The sequence below is a fragment of the Sus scrofa genome, chromosome 1, assembly GCF_054392235.1.
Source record: "Sus scrofa isolate SSC_HxYL_T2T_F1_AM1 chromosome 1, Sscrofa_HxYL_maternal_Yorkshire_Landrace_v2.0, whole genome shotgun sequence".
In the NCBI taxonomy this organism is placed as follows: Eukaryota; Metazoa; Chordata; class Mammalia; order Artiodactyla; family Suidae; genus Sus; species Sus scrofa.
In genome coordinates, this window is record NC_139383.1 from 67571879 (window position 1) to 67589667 (window position 17789).

General features: G+C 35.9%; 1 protein-coding gene across 6 annotated transcripts in view; it reads right to left on the reverse strand.

Annotated features, from left to right (window-relative positions):
* Positions 1 to 17789, reverse strand: part of ASCC3 (activating signal cointegrator 1 complex subunit 3) — a 325213-nt gene that overhangs the window by 88044 nt on the left and 219380 nt on the right. For all 6 annotated transcript variants that reach the window (XR_014806468.1, XM_084961374.1, XM_084961361.1 and 3 more), the window contains 3 exons: positions 3713 to 3850; positions 3507 to 3627; positions 2269 to 2401 (listed from right to left, as the gene is read on the reverse strand). Coding sequence is in view for 5 of the 6 variants with exons in the window: in XM_084961374.1 (XP_084817500.1) it covers positions 2269 to 2401; positions 3507 to 3627; positions 3713 to 3850 (392 nt within the window). In the remaining variant the exon portion in view is untranslated. The remainder of the gene's footprint in view (positions 1 to 2268; positions 2402 to 3506; positions 3628 to 3712; positions 3851 to 17789) is intronic.

Consider the following 17789-nt stretch of genomic DNA (forward strand, 5'->3'; position numbering starts at 1 on the left):
GAAATATTTTATTTAAAAAAATTTTTTTAATTTAACTTTATTTTATTTGCTTTTTAGGACTGCACCCATGGCATATGGAAGTTCCCAGGCTAGGGGTCAAATCGGAACTACAGCTGCCAGCCTAAGTCACAGCCACAGCAAGGCAGGATCCAAGCCATGTCTGTAAACTACATCACAGCTCATGGCAATGCCACATCCCTGACCCACTGAGTGAGGGTAGGGATTGAACCTGCACCTTCATGGATACTACTTGGATTCGTTTCTGTTGTGCCACAACGGGAATTCCTGTTGAAAGATTTTAAACTTCAGATACAACTGTTTTGATATGTAAGGGATTATTTAAATTTTCTATTTCTTTTTGTGTCAGTTTTAATAAGTTTTTTTAAAAAAGAATTTACCATTTGGGATTTCCCTTGAGGTTCAGTGGGTTAAGGATCTGGTATTATCACTTCAGCAGCTTGGGTTGCTGTTATGGTGTGGATTTGATCAAATAAAGAATTTTACCTTTTTTTTTTTCTTTTTAGGGTGCACCTGTGGTTTACGTAAGTTCCCAGGCTAGGGGTCAACTCAGAAATGCAGCTGCCAGACTATGCCACAGCCACAGTAACACCAGATCAGAGCTGTATCTGTGACCTACACCACAGCTCAGGGCAACATGGGATCCTTAACCCACTGAGTGAGGCCAGGGATCAAACTTGCATCCTCATGGATACTAGTTGGATTCTGAACCCACTGAGCCACAACGGGAACTCCAGAATTTTATCATTTGAACTAAATTTTAAAAATTATTTGCATAAACTTTTCATAATCTTATTATCTTTTTAATTTCTTCTGTATCTTTTGATTCTTGATATTGTATTGTTCCTTCTTTCTTTTTCTCTTGACCAGACTTAAAGGTTTATCAATATTACTCTTCTTTTCAGATAACCAAATTTTGGCTTTGTTGATTTTTTTCTTTTTTTTTTTTTAACTAATGTATGTTTGGGTTTTATTAATTAATTCTATCTTTTTTGAGTTCAATCTGCTAATTTTTTTTTCAAATTCTTGAGATTGGTATTTTGATAATTCAGTTTTCATTCTTTCTTTTAGTAGATACATATTTATGGTCATAAATTTTCTCTGAGCACTGTGTTAGCTATCTCCCACAATACTAAATGTTTTTATATTTTCCAAATTAGAAAAAAAAGAACATTAGTAGAACTTCTAACACAGTGAAAATCCCAATAACTACTTAGGGGTTATAAATTAGAAATATGTTTTGACATTTGCGGTTAGCATATAGTAAAGGAAATTCAGTATATTAAAAAGACTCTGATAAAAAGGTAGCAAGTCATATGTGTTAAAAACGAAAAATATATAAATCTGACAGAGAAAAGGATATTTTTGGCTGAGAAAACAAAGGAAGACTTTGTCAAAGGGGTGGTAGTTACTAGATCCGCAAAGAAGTATGTGATCATTCTGAAATAGGCCATGAGCCTATTTTTACCAATCCATTTTGGTATTTATTAACTATAATTAAAAAATGTACACCAAACTAATACTTTGTTAAATGCTTGCTGTGTGACAGATACTGTTCCAGGCATGATACATTTGATCAATACAAGTACCTTAAGAGATGGCCAATATTGCTATTATCTCCATCATACATACGGGTGCACTAAGGCTCTGAGGGATTAAATAACATGCTCAAGATCAAGAAAGTAAGTGGTGGAGAGCTCAGATATGAACCTGGGTTGTTTTGCTCTGGAGTCAATGTGACTGAACAATGTACCACACTGCCTTTTTAAAAAAGCTTTTTCAGAGTTCCTGTCATGGCTCAGTGGAAATCTGACTAGCATTCATGAGGATGCAGGTTCAATCCCTGGCCTTGCATAGTGGATTAAGGATCTAGTGTTGCCATGAGCTGTGGTGTAGGTTGCAGACACGGCTCAGATCCCACGTTGCTGTGGCTGTGGTGTGGGCCAACAGCTACAGCTCCGATTTGACCCCTAGCCTGGGAACCTCCATATGCTGTGGGTGCCACCCTAAAAAGACATATAAATAAATAAATAAATAAATAAATAAATAAATAAATGAATAAAAATAAAAAGCTTTTTCTAAGTGAAAGTTATAATTTAATGTTGTCTTATTGTGATAAATATGTTGTTTGACTTTAAATAATTATTTTGAACTATAAGTTTTACTGATTTTTATCTAATAAAATATAACTACAAAAATATCAACCTGCTATGACATAATCCATTTAACTTAATTTACAGCAAAATTTACCTTGATTCTACAGGGAAAGGTTCATAAAGAAATTTTTTGTAAAAGTCTTTTTTTATGTCATGAACCAGAATCACAGCTTTGCCTTGGTCATCAAACTGAGGCCTCCCAGCACGCCCCATCATCTGGAGTACATCTATAAAAGAGAACAATAGGTATTCTGCAATGTGGCATGGAGCATAAGAAATGTTTATGGATTGTGGCATGTTTCTACAACACAACAATATAACAAAGGAACAGAATATTTTAAGAGCAGGGATGGTACCTTTGATGCTTACTACTGGGTTCCCTAATAATTAAATAATCAATTCATTATGACAGAAATTTAAGTCCCCAACAGATTCTCACTGTTTGTAAAAGTAAGAAAGACCAAATGTTCCTTTTATTAAATGTTTAAAAATTCTATTTGTTTAACTATTGTAATCAAACAAGAAAAAGTAAAATATAGGAAAACCTCTTTAGCAGAGTCATTTGATTATTTTTTCCCCATGCATAATGGGTACATTTAGGCGCTATTCTCCTCCCACCCATGGTATAAAATTCTTCTTTCATACTGAAGGACTCTCTGAGATAAGTAATGACTGAGAAATGATACAAGTTTTATATGCATCCACTGAGGTGAAATACACATGTGGTATATTTCCCTGCTCAAAAGTCACTGAAAATGCTTTTGTAAAGTTTTAAGGTATGTTCATAGACTGTTCACACACAAATTACAGGAATAAGCACTTCGGTTCTAGAAGTTCAATGGAAATACCATGTCTAATGAAACAGATTTAAAAGTAAACATAATGTTTAATTATAGTTTATTAAGTCACCAATAGCTACTAATCAGTACTTTTATCTATTTATGAATTTAAAACCATTATTTTAGTTTTTGGCATTCATTAACAAACTGGGTAAGTAAAAGTAAATAAAACAACTTAATTCTCTGAGTAATATTTTTAGTAGAAACAAAAAAATTTATAATTTGCTCATCATTTACAATTTTCTCATCATATGTGTCCAATTCTCTAAAAGTTTTATGAAAATTCAAATTATTAAGGTTAGGAGTTCCCTTGGTGGACTAGAGAGTTATAAGGATATGGCATTATCATTGCCACGGCTCAGGTTTGATCTATGGCCTTGGAACATCCACATGCTGCAAGAATAGCTCAAAATAATAATAATAATAAAAAAATAAATCAAATTATTAAGGTAAATATAAAAGCTTTATGTACTTGAAAATTTAAAAAAATTACCTGTGATGGGAAAATCCACATATCGTCTCGTTTTTCCATCATAATATTCTGTTCCCTTAATAATTACTAAATGAGCTGGAAAATTTACACCCCAGGCCAGTGTACTTGTAGCAATAAGAACCTAAAAAAATAAAATATCTTACATTTAACCAAAATACAACTTCTAAGTTACTTCTTAATATCTGTTCATGGAAAAAAAAATATACCTGAACTTTACAGTTTACAAATAGTTCCTCTACTGTTTTCCGGTCCCTCTCATGTAATCCAGCATGATGCATTCCTATTCCAAAAGCAAGCGTCAGCTTCAGGTTGGAATCTCTTATTGTTCCAATGATATTCTCCATCTATAAATAAAAACACAATTACAAGGTGTAGGTGAATTAATTTTATATTTTTTGTATTAAGAATGCATTTGATTAATTTTGTTTTGTGCGTCTTATGCTATATGGGCATAAAAATATAGGTCCCAAGTGCAGTTATGATTGAAGTTAAATTAGTTGTAAAGAATATCTTGGAGTTCCCGTCGTGGCGCAGTGGTTAACGAATCCGACTAGGAACCATGAGGTTGCGGGTTCGGTCCCTGCCCTTGCTAAGTGGGTTAATGATCCGGCGTTGCCGTGAGCTGTGGTGTAGGTTGCAGATGCGGCTCGGATCCCGCGTTGCTGTGGCTCTGCCATAGGCCGGTGGCTACAGCTCCGATTCGACCCCTAGCCTGGGAACCTCCATATGCCGCGGGAGCGGCCCAAAGAAATAGCAAAAAAAAAAAAAAAAAAAAAAAAGACAAGAATATCTACCTACTGAGGATGTATATTCTAAATTAACTAAAATTTAAATGCTGTCTTTTTTAATGTACCAAGGAAGAAAATGTTACTTCTTAATGAGTAACAACTAGGATGTCTTTTTTTTTAGGGTCGCACCAGTGGCACATGGAGGTTCCCAGGCTAGGGGTCTTTTTTAATGTACCAAGGAAGAAAATGTTACTTCTTAATGAGTAACAACTAGGATGTCTTTTTTTTTAGGGTCGCACCAGTGGCACATGGAGGTTCCCAGGCTAGGGGTCTAATCGGAGCTACAGCTGCTGGCCTATGCCACAGCCACAGCAACACCACATCTGAGCCATGTCTGCGAACTACACCACATCTCATGGCAATACTGGATCCTTAACCCACTGATTGGGATGAGGGATTGAACCTACATCCTCCTAGATACTAGCTGGGTTTGTCACCACTGAGCCACAATGGGAACTCCCAAAAGGGATGTAATGTTGCCTAAAATGATTCAGTGTTTCTGTCTGTCTCATTAGAGAAAAGACTTCTATTTTTTTTGTTCAGTGATAACAATTTAGAAAGTATGGACAAAATAAATAAATAAATAAATAAATAAAAATCAGTTACAATCCTACTAAATAGTAATTATTCAAATTTAGGTTTTCTCCCTGAACTTAGTGACCTGGGAACACGTCATATAACCTCTCTGAGCCTCAGTTTCCTCATTTAAAAACTCAAACTGGTATATTTTTTGTTTTATTTATTTCTTTGCTCAATAGTGTAGTTAAATATTTTCATATCTACTGTCTGGCTTTCTCTGTAAATTATCTTTTCAGTTATTGAGTAGATCTAATATAATAGCCTTTTTTATTGGTTTATGATAGTTCTTTATATATTAAGGGTATCAACCCTCTGTCCATCACATGGTATAGTACTTCCATCTGGTTTTATTTGTACTTCATTTTATTTATTTATTGACTTAACATTTTAAATTGGTCTCCTTATGTTGCTTAGGAACCTTTTCTTCATCTTGAGATCAAATATATATTCAGCTACTATTTCTTCAAGTTCTGTTTTATTTTTTACACTTAAATAATTATTTTGTAATTTATTTTATAATAGTATGGTAGAAATTTAAATTTATCTTTTCTAAATAATTATTTTAGCAATATTGATTACATAATTCCTTACCTTACTTATTTTAAATGCTAATGTTATTACTTTCAGCATTCTTATACATTCCAGTTTTTGCATTTTAAAACAGATTTCATTTCCAGCTTCAGTGTAGCTCACTGAATTTTATGTGTCTAGACGGTTTCTGAAACTCATATTTTATAAATAATTTCTGAATATTCTATCACTTTCCATTCTACATGAAATATACTTAATGTAACACAGACTTTATGGCAACAAGCAGAAAATCTTATTTTCTTATAAAACTTACTCCGTGTAAAGAAATAAATGGAAAACCCAATCTCTTTTTGTTTAATGACAGACCTCTACTTGTCCTTAAAGAAAAGGATATACTAGGTGCAGCCTGGACACCTTTTTGGGCAACTCCACGAGGGTAGTAATGCAGAGATTAAGTGGTTTGAGAATATATGAGCATTTAGAAGAAGGATATATTTCAGTTATGTCTATAGCTTCACAATGACATCAGTAAACAACAGTGGAGAAGAAACTTGGAAATAAGTTCATGTGTGACTATTATATGCTGAAGACTAAGAAGTTCAAAAACTGACATTGTCTTCAGATTTCCTTTTTATCCCTCTGTAAAATCACCATGGAGATTTACAAGTACAATACAGTACTCTCTCAGCTGTGCATAAACCAATAAATAGCCCACAAAATTTCCATTTAGAGAAATTTCAGGAGGCTATTCCCATTTGGTAAAAATGCCTAAGACAAACATTCATATAATGAAGCATTTCAACTGTTTTCATTATTACTAATTTTACCTTCAATGGTTGAAAAAGTTTTCCAAGTTTTTAAACTAAAATCCCGCGGCATAAAGAAGTTCCCAGGCAGGAACTGAATCCAGGTTGCAGATGCAACCCATGCTGCTGTGGCAACACCAGATCCTTTAGCCCAGTACATGGGGCCAGGGTCTGAACTCAGGCTTCTGCAGCAACCTGAGCAGCAGCAGTTGGATTCTTACCCCACTGTGCCCTAGCAGGAACTCCAGTTTTCCAATTTTTTTTTTTTTTTTTTAATGTGGGAAAAAGTTGTTTTACACCAATAATCCAAAAAAAAAAAAAAAAGGGAAGATGAAGTTTGGCTTTATAATAATTATTAATGTATAAATAGCACTGCATAGACTAGGTAATATTTTAATGACATACACATCAGAAATGTCATTTACCCACTTTCCCTGAATTGAATGCAACATATAAACAGTTCATTCTATTTCATAGTCACAGTATAGTCACCTGACATTCTTCCATTATTTACTTTATAAACTGTCTAGCAAGAATATGGAAACGTATTAACATAAATCCACTTTACCTTTAAAATTAGCACAGGATAAGTAAGCTGACTACAAATGCATGCTATAAAGAAAGGTGCTTGTCTGGTCTCATAAATTATGTTAGCTATTTTCAAGTGACAGCCTGTTATCCTTTTTTTTGTTCAATAGTTCACTGCATAAAATATCTTCAATTTACACCATCAAGAATTAATTCACTGATACTTTTGCTCTGACAATTAGGTTCAGGGATTTTTCAGTTTCACAACTTAAATAACTTGTATAATTTAAAGTGTTCCATGGCAATGACAATTATATCCAAAAAGTAATGTACTATTTACCACAGGAAAGCTGAAGAATCCTATGGCAGGAGGTTTGGTGAAGCAGTTATCTTGCCCTTTCACATCAGGGAAGCCTAGCTATTTCTCATTCCCCTGCCCCCACTTTCACATAAATCAATGCATTTAAAAAACTATTTGCCCATCTGAACTGGTAAAGACCTAAAATCCTCATGAGGACAATCACAAAAAACAACTTCATTTATTACAAGGTTACTGTGGATGAATTCTGAGCTATCTGTATGTACATCATAAAAAAAGCAAAATTTATAGTAATGTTAATCATTTAGCATAAAATGCTACCAGGACAGCCTGTTTAAATTTGAAAATATAATTTTTGATTGGATTATACATCTTTATCACTATACGTAAAGTAAGTTTCATCTTGATCGAAACAATATAACACAAGCAAAATTTTTTCAGGAATTTAGGATAATGAAAACTTAAAACATGATAACTGGTATCTGTTGAGTACTTATGTGTCAGGAATTGTACTTATCACTTTACAAATATTATCACATTTAATCCTTTACATAAAGTAATACAGCTCTAATGTAACATCCAAATCATTTATACAAATCTCTATACTTCAAATTAAAAGACAGTGATCTGGAGTAATGTATAGTAGTCTTTCTCAATTTTGGTTTCATGAGAGCATTGAGCCCCACAAAAAAACATGTGAATTACCATTCTAAATGGTTAGGAAAAAGTTCATTTATCACACATAATGGATACCTTAGGCCATTAAGGTTTAATTCTTGTTAAGAAAGGCTACATGGGATTAAAAAAAAAACATGATAAGTAAAAAACTTTGATTGAGGATGTTTTAATTCCACAGTTCATTTCTGTTCGAGTAACATTTGTTGTAATGTACAGGTATCTTTCTAATAAACGGTCTTTGAAATATGTCTGACTGTATGTTAAACCGAAAATATTTTCAATACTATAAATAAAAGAAAAATACATCTATGCTCCTCTAAGCAGTGGTGTTTTTTTAGGGTGGTAGGGGAGGAGGCACATATGTAAACTGTTGAACCAATTACTTTAACTTAATAGAAATTTTTTTTTATATTTTAAATTTATTATACTCAAAAAGCTTTTGTAGAAAGATAGGATTCCATTTAAGTAGATACATTACTCTGTGCCTGAAATACATTCCAGGCAGAATATAACTCAGTGAGTTGATGACAATGCTGGCTCCAAAAGAAAGGAGGAGACCAGATTGGACAAGAATGAGCTAACAGATTGTGCAGCCCAGTTCTGTCCCTTTGAGTGTGATATATTGTTTCAAGATGCTAAAAACCCATACTTTCTCAAAGCATATCTGTTGTGCTGGTTTTCCCATTTTCACAGAATCCTCATTATCAGAACTCTGTACTCTTTTCAAAGCACGTCAGACTCAGACCATATGCCACTGAATAATGCTTATCAATTGTATAAAACGCTCAATAAAAGATTCACCATACAGGAGGATAATGAAAGTTACAAAGACTTTCTTTTTTTTACAAAAATAATCAAATATATCACATCTGGTACAGATGTTAAATGAAGTTAAAACATTTCCTCATAATTACTAAGTGTTATTCTTAAAATATACTTCTATATGATAAACTCCACAGACTGAAGAATAGAAACTAAAATGAAAGAAACACTAGAATATTCTCTTATCTGTTAATAGAAAAGAAAGAAAAAATAAAGGTAGTAAATTTCCAAACTTTACCAATACACCTCAAAACATATTCTCTTGCTGTCCCTTCTGAAACCTAAAACAATTACATCTCAAAATAATTTATTATAGTATTAATATGTAAATATATTTATATGTGATTAAATATGCAATTATATGGAAAATGAATCCTTAAATGAAATCTAAACAATAACATGTAAATCTTTGCTATGTCAGCTAAATAAACACAATACTATTTTCAATGTTTGCTTTTAGCTTGGTCTGATTTATAATAATAGCAATATCAAATCTGGGCTATAGGGTGAGATATTACAAATACTTCCTTATTATTGTTTCTAATTTAACTCACTATGCTATTGATAGGAAACCTCAGTGTAAGTACTTCCTATTTATTTTTGAATATATATTTTACGCTTATTTCAATTTTTGGAAAGATCAAATCCCAAAACATGCTTGGAGAGCTTTTTTTTTTTTTTGTCTTTTTGCCATTTCTTGGGCCGCTCCCCCGGCATATGGAGGTTCCCAGGCAAGGGGTCTAATCGGAGCTGTAGCCGCCAGCCTACACCAGAGCCACAGCAATGCAGGATCCGAGCCACGTCTGCGACCTACACCACAGCTCATGGCAACACAGGATCGTTAACCCACTGAGCAAGGGCAGGGATTGAACCCGCAACCTCATGGTTCCTAGTCGGATTCGTTAACCACTGTGCCACAACAGGAACTCCTGGAGAGCATTTTCATACATTGAAAAGCTTTTAAAATGCAGAGGAAGCTAATGAAAGTTACATTATAGGATTAATTTTCTAAAGTAGCTTAATTTTAAATGAATGAATACTATTAATATGAACTAATTTCTAAAGGATCACAAGCTAAAGATTATAAACATATGATCAAATTTTACCACTGAGCTTTCAGCAAAAAGAATGTTTAAAACGTATTATTCAATGTAATAATTGGTTAACATTTATTCAACATTTAACTCTGTTCCAGGCCTGTTCTAAGTACATTGCATGCACAAATACATTTAATCCCCACAATAATAATCTTGTGCGGGCAGGATTATTATTATCCTTTCACAGATTAAAGGATGAGGCTCAGAAATTCAACCCACCAAAGTCATTTAGCTTGCAGTGGGCAGTCAGTATTGAACCCAGGAAGCCTGGCTCTAGTCCACGCTCTCAACCACAATGCCAGCCTCTAATCACCAGATAAAATGAGATGATTATTTCAAATAACTATTTGAAGTAATGACATCATTGGCATTCACTTGGCTCAGGGCTGGGTCTCATTATTTTAAACTGTATGCAAAAAAAAAAAAAAAAAAGATAAGATTTGAAATTATGAATAATTTCCTAGACTCACACAGCTGGGCAACTCTAGGCAGATGATCTGCAAAACTATTTCTTCTTTATTATTTGATTATTTCTACTCCTATGGTTCAAAATGAAGAATATCTACAATTACCTTCTTTTCTAAACTATCACCTCTCATGACTGAGACTGGAACAGCTCTTGTTGGTTGCTTGTATTTCATATTTTAGCTACTAACTTTTCTGTCCTGGTAAAATGGCACACACCCTCACTTTGATTTTTCTATCTTCTCTAGTCAATCTATTGTCAATGATTCTATTTTGTGTGGCAGAGTAAAAGAACAGAGGCTCTGAGACAGCCACTCTGGTTTTGAATTCCCATGCTCCCCTTACTTGCTTTGTGTTGTTGAGCAAATCATTTAATTCTTCAAAGCTTCAGTTTCTGCATCTGTAAAACCAGGATAACAGGAACAACCCTCCCAGATTCCATCATTAAATGAGATAAGACTTTAGTGAACTATAAAGCACTTTAGAAATATAGCAATTATTACTAAGCATAATAAGAACTTTGCCTCTTTCTTCAATAGTATATGTATGATATAAACTACAGCAAAATAAAAAGTAGCCTCCTATTTTATAGCTGCTCTTAATAACACAAATATTCCACGAAAATGTTAAAACTGGAGTTCCCATTGTGGCTCAGTGGTTAACAAATTCGACTGGGAACCATGAGGTTGTGGGTTCGATCCCTGGCCTTGCCCAGTGGGTTAAGGATCCAGCGTTGCTGTGAGCTGTGGTGTAGGTTGCAGACGAGGCTCAAATCCCGCATTGCCATGACTATAGCGTAGGCCGGCAGCTACAGCTTATTAGATCCCTAGCCTGGAAACCTCCAAATGCCTTGGGAGCGGCCCCAGAAAGGCAAAAAAGAAAAAAAAAAAAAAAAAAAAAGAAAGAAAATGTTAATGCTCAGTTCATAGGTCCATTGCTCTGCAAATCTATAGATAATATCTGTTTTGACACTTAATAGTCTTAGCCTAATAGTTTTCTTTACTGGTCAGACATTAAGAGGTCTGATGCCTGATCAAGACAAAAAGCACCTGTGTTGGGACTTCTGTATTGTGAGATAAATCTGTTTTTGTTTGATAAAATAGAACCTTCAGTTTGAAAATGTGGTTATCCTGCACTAAGCTCAACTTATTTTCTGATTTTCGACAATCTCAAAGTCCATTTTCAAAGCCTGGTACTAAGTTCTTTACCTATAGAAGAGGTCAATGTGTATATGCTGAATAAGGAAGCACAAGAATAATAAAAAAAAAAAAGCTATAATGAAATGTCAGTAGTACAAACTCCACCAAATCCGAACTTGTGGTGATTTTGCGTAAAACTTGACTATTGTTCATTTTTTAACTCTGTGAAAACTTTACTTATAATATGGCTGGATGAGTTAAGGTTAGCTTAAAATGACTTGAAAAATTCCTTCAGTATTAAGTATGTGAAAAGCACCAACTTATTTTTCATGAACATGCTCCTCTTATGCACCTGTGCTACAGTTTTTCATGAATTCACTTTGAAGCATTGTGTAAAATTACAATGAGAAATTAAGAAAATTACATTTTCTTAATAATACTGTTTCATTTATATGAGTCTTCTTGTCAATTAATTTGAATTAGCAAGGTTTAACTATACTGTGTTCCAAGGAATTCTTACGTTCCATACTCCTCTGATTTTTGTTACCCACGTCTGGATTCCTTTCATATCTTGCTTTAGTCAGAAAGTGATTCCCTTTTTCCCTACTTACCCTCTAGGGGTACTGCAGACTTTAGAACACAATGCAAACTTTTGGTCCAGGGGTTTTAGGCAAAAAAACCTGTAGAATTCTTCCTATCCGTGAAGACAACAACAACAACAGAATAGCCAGCTCTCTTTGATGGGCTTTTCTTTTAGCTACCTGGACCTTAACAGGACAGAAGAAGAAAGGGACAGCCCCACCACTAACTGTGTAGACAAAGAGAGGAGCTGAGGAAGAGAACGTAAATGAGACTGAAGAATAAAGTCTAATCTTTAGCCAGGATTCTGCTTTCCCATCCCAGATATGCATCTCATCCAAGGTGTGAGTGATGAAATAAGCACAGTATTCTGAGCTTTCAATCATTAAACCTGCTCAGAAGAAAGAGTGTTCCCTCTGCCCTTTTATCTTTCAGAACAGGTTGGCAACTATCCAGATCCCAGACATCCATGCTTGCACGTGGGACCAAGCTGCAGAGTAATATCTGGTGGAAGCCAATGAACCATACTTGTTAGGCATTAAATTATAACATTAATTAAATTACATAGCAAAGCTTCTAGAAGGAGTTGTATGCTATCTGCTTTCATTTCCTTTCCCTCCCACCCATTTACTCCTCAGCTTATTCCAAACTGGCTTATGCTCACAATATATCACTGACACTGCAGCCAAGTTCCTCTAGGACATCCAAGTGCTCAACCCATGGGCGTTTCTCTGCTCTCATCTCACTCAACTCCCATTACTATCTGATGCAGTCAAGCATGCCTTCCTTCATGAACCCCTCTTGCTTACAGAGTCTAAGACACTGTCTTTCCTCACTGGCACCACTTTCTCAGGGTCCTCTGCCAGCTCCTCATTTTCTACTAGGTTCACAATGAGAGAGTCCCTCAGGGCCTACCCTCTGGTCTTCATACTCTCTATGGAGGGTCTCAAGTGTTCACCTGGGTTCAAATACTGCTTTTATGCAGATGCTCCCAAGTTCATATGTTCATCACATATTCTCTGTGGGTTTTAGAGACTTCCTACATTTAAGCAACTTGAAGTCTGCACTTGGAAAGTTTTGGCCATACAAATTAATGCATCCAAAATAAAACCATTTTTTCTTTTTTTGTTTTTAATTCAAATCTGTTTCCTCCTTTCCCTCTACCCTATACTCTCAGCCCTCCCCATTTCAATGCATGACATTCTTATTTACTCAGATGTTTAGAATTATAACAGAGGGAAGGGAGTACCATTTTTTTTTTTTTTAAATGGCTGCACCTACGACATATAGAAGTTCCCTGGCCAAGGATTAAATCTGAGCCGCAGCTGTGACCTAAAGCCAGATCCTTTAACCCACTGCACGGGGCCTGGCATTCAGCCTGCACCTCTGCAGTGACCAGAGTCACTGCAATCAGATTCTTAATACACTCTGCTACTGTGGGAACTCCCCAGGGCACTATTCTTGATGCTTCTCTTTTGCTCAATCTCCATTCCTTAACCATTAGAAAGCCCTATTAAATCTAGCCCAAAACATGTCTTTTCACTCCTGCTGTCACCACCCTAGGTGGCCCCCAGGTCACCATCATCATTAATTCCAAGTTTACTTCCACTGCAATCCATTTTCCACTCAGCAGCAAAAGTGATCTTCAAATGTAAACTGATGTATGTCCTTTGTTTAGCTTAGAATCTTTAAATGCCTTAGATAACTACTTAGTTTGCTTCTTTCACTTCTCTATTCAAAGGTACCCTCATCAGGGAGGCCTTCTCTACGTATATTAATGTACAACATTCCACTATCATCCGTGGCATTCCTTATTCCCTCTACCCTGCATTTTTTTTTTCTATAGGAATTATCACAACTTGACATATTTGCTTATTACCTATCATCATTCCCATGAGAATGTTAATTCCCTAAGGAAAGGGACATTATCTGACACACAGAAGGAGCTCAATAATGTTGGTTTAATAAACAAATAAAAGTCTTACTACTCAGAATAAAAATTCAAGTATTCCTAACCAAGGGTCTATGACCTTGAATGAACTGGCTCCTGCCCCCTCTCAAACTTAACTTGTACCACCCTCCTCCTAGCTTGTTTTGCTCCAGATGAACTGATCTCTCAGTTCCTTGAACATGCTGTTCCTTTTACCTGAAATGCTGTTTTTTTTCCTTCTGGTGTAGCTGTCTTGTTCTTATTGTTTTGATTCTTAGCTTAAGTGTCACCTCCTTAGAGATGTCTTCTCTCACCACTCTATTTAAAGAAGTTTACCATTCTCTTACTCTATTTCATTTCTTATTAGTTTCTTTCATAGTAATTTTCATAATTTGATATCATATATATTTTATATCTATGGTATTATTTGTTTAATAATATATCTGTATATTTAAATTTCTATCTTCTTCACTTCAGCTCCTTGAGAACTGAGATCAGTAAGATAACACACCTGGTAAGTTGTAGACGTTCAATAGATATATGGTGAATAAGTGAATACTTTACAAATTCTAGTAAGACCTAGCTACTGATTTAAGTTAGAGGATTGTTTAATGGGTATTTTTGAGGTGGGGGAAGAGTAAGAATTCCTGACTATGTAATACCAGGTAACCTTGCAAAGGAAGCTGCTTATCATGAACTGGAGGTTATGTGAACTATCCAGCTATATATTTGGATGTGCCTAGCAGCAGTCATCATTAGCAGAAATAAAAGGACCTGATGGAAGACTATCTTGAAAAGTAATCCATGAACTCTCCATGTGTGTGCCTATTCCTACCATATTATCCTCACTTTGACCTATCTATCTAGGCCCCTTGAGCATTTCTTACGTCAAATTGGCTGAGGGGAAAAAAAAAAATCCAAATTCCAAACACTTTGAATAAGACCGTGGCACCATATGAAGAATGCTGACGTGGCATTACAGTCCTTTCATGGATGACTCTACGAAAAGAAGTAGAAGCTGATTGTCAAGTAATTCCCTGTTCCTTTACTACAAAGTAGAGATGATGTGAACTCATAATCCACACTTTGCTCTGCAGTTACTAGATTAGCCAAATGCTCAGGAGCTTGGTAAGAGTGCTGTAGGAGGATGGGTATCAAGAAAGGCAGAAACTTTATGTGGATGAACTTTTAGAATGGCCCTAGAATAAACAGCTACCCATATCCCATGAAGATGTTTGCCAAAAAGTTAAAAGAGGTGTGGAAAATACTGTTAGTAGTCAAGTGGGCGTCTGGGTACCTGACAGTCTCTCTCCTAGGCCCCAAGGCTTTGAGCTACGGGTTAATGTACTAAGTGGCTCCATGGTGGAAGAGATGAAAATTATGGCTAAACACGGACTCCTGTTTCCTCAAGCAGACCCCAAATTTAATGCCTAAGATGCCACCAACGCAAATAACCCTGGGCCTGTTATAAAATACCTTACCTGTGGGAATAGAGGATTATTTGGTGGTAAGGAAATTATACTGGACGCTTGATATCACAGCAGGGACAGCTATTTGAGATGATATCTAGAATGAACACTTTGAATTTTGATTCTTCTTTCCTGCCCATCAGTAGTCTCAATAGCAGGATTACCGAACACCTTACCATCATGGTATCCTGTATAATAATGACTTTGACAAAGGAGCTCACTTCATAGAGAAAGATTATGACAATGGATGCTATGGGATCCACTGTTCTTATTATTTCTCTCATTGCCCAGAAACAGCTGGCTTTATAGATTAATGACAAAGAACGGCAGCGGAGAGGCATTACTTTGGCAAGGTTGGGGTGTTATTTTGTAGGATGAGGTGTATGTTCTGAACTAAGTAATCATTAAATGATACTACTTCTGTCGGTGCTAGAACATACAGTTTCAGGAACTAAGTAGTCAATGTGTGCTGATGTCTTCTGCAATCTAGCTAACAGACCACTTGGAAAATTTAGTCTAGCTAACAGACCACTTGGAAAAACAGACCACTCTTCCTTGGTTACATTCTCTCTCACCATCCTCTTCAGATATGGCCTAGTTCTTCCTCACCCACACCCCACCCCACCTCCATCCTCTCTCTTTCTACCTTTATATCTAGGGACACTTCCTGGCTTCACACCATTCAATGGCAGAATGATTTTGATGCTGCCTTATTCCTCAGGCACCTTGCTCCAGAGTTGCCAGGATAACTGCTCCTGGCCTTACTCTGCCTCCTTCAAATGCTTGAGTCCTAACCAGAGTACCCATGTCCTACTACTGACCACCAATCTGACACTGTCCAAGGAGAAGCAACAGGAACAGACACTAAGTGTCTAGCCTAGGATATTTTGGAAAGCAACTCTTAGGAAAATTACAGTTTTAAAAAGTGCCCCTAATTTAATAATTTAGGGGATTCAACAACAGAAACACCCGCTTTATATAGGTTTTGGTATAATCAGAGTGAATTTGCAAACAATCAGTTGTAAACCCTCGGAAATTTCAATTTTTTTTTTTTTTTGTCTTTTGTCTTTTTTTTTGTTGTTGTTGTTTGTTGTTGTTGTTGTTGTTGTTGCTATTTCTTGGGCCGCTCCCGCAGCATATGGAGGTTCCCAGGCTAGGGGTTGAATCGGAGCTGTAGCCACCGGCCTACGCCAGAGCCACAGCAACGCGGGATCCGAGCCGCGTCTGCAACCTACACCACAGCTCACGGCAACGCCGGATCGTTAACCCACTGAGCAAGGGCAGGGACCGAACCCGCAACCTCATGGTTCCTAGTCGGATTCGTTAACCACTGCGCCATGACCGGAACTCCGGAAATTTCAATTTTAAAGGTTATACTGCTTTTAGAGGCAGGAATAAAAACAAAGCCTGGGTTCGTATTCTTCAGATAGACTTGGTGAAAAAAATGTCCAGAAATTGACCTAATTTTGAGCTGTCCTATTTTAGCAATGAAAGTCTACAAAACAGCAGAAACTATACAAATAAATTCTATTGTTTCTAATGAGCCTTGGTGATAGATTTTTGTGCTGATAAAAAGACAAAACAGAAAAGCAGTTCTATACAGTGGCTCAGCTGGCCACGGTTCCTTACGTTTCATACCTTAAAATAAAAAATAAAATAGTAGAGTTTTACTATAGCTGGAAGGAGCACATGCGGTTCACATTTGAGGTTCACGTGAGTCACATATGCGCTAAATGCATAGCTCTTATACATACACTTCGAGCAAACATCCCAAAATGTGTTCAATAAGTAGGTACCACGTACCTTGACTTCAAAGAAAAGTCTTCATTTGGAACACTTTTAGGGATACGACACAAAAGAAACAAAATAAAATTAAGCCTACACAGACACTGCATGCACATAAACTAAACTGTCAATATTCCATACATCCATTTTTCAGTATCTGCCTTCTAAGTCAAAATACTGTTTAGACACAACAGGGTGATTATTTGGGCATAATAATTAAATAACACAGGCCTAGGGACTTTTGACAAAATCATTTTGATTTTAAATTATCTTGAATTATACACCTTGTGTACACCTGCAAGTCACATGAAAGAAGGAATGATAAAACGTGAAAATAAAGTGATAGCTTGCACTCTACTTCACAGAGTCATGTGATATATTTACATGAAGCTCATTTGGTGGTCTGCTATTACTTATTAGTGAATAAGGTCATCTGTGGTTCCATGCAAGAGTATTCTGAAATATTAACTATTATTAGTTACCTGATATTAGTTAATGTATTACAATAATATACACAGTGCCATCCTGTTGGATGTTGGCTACTAACCCTAAATGAGTAGTGAGAAGTGGATGGGGAGAAATATGCAAGCTGCTGAGACTGGCACTTGCTGGCTAGAGCATTGTGTTAATGCTCTTTTTCAAGCTGCATGAGATGAGAAAGGGGAGATATGCAGACAGAAGGAAGACAATGCAACTTAATTGATTTCATCTACTTTTCTTATAATAATTCCAACTAGGAATGTATTTTCAAAAGTTGGGAAAGTATTA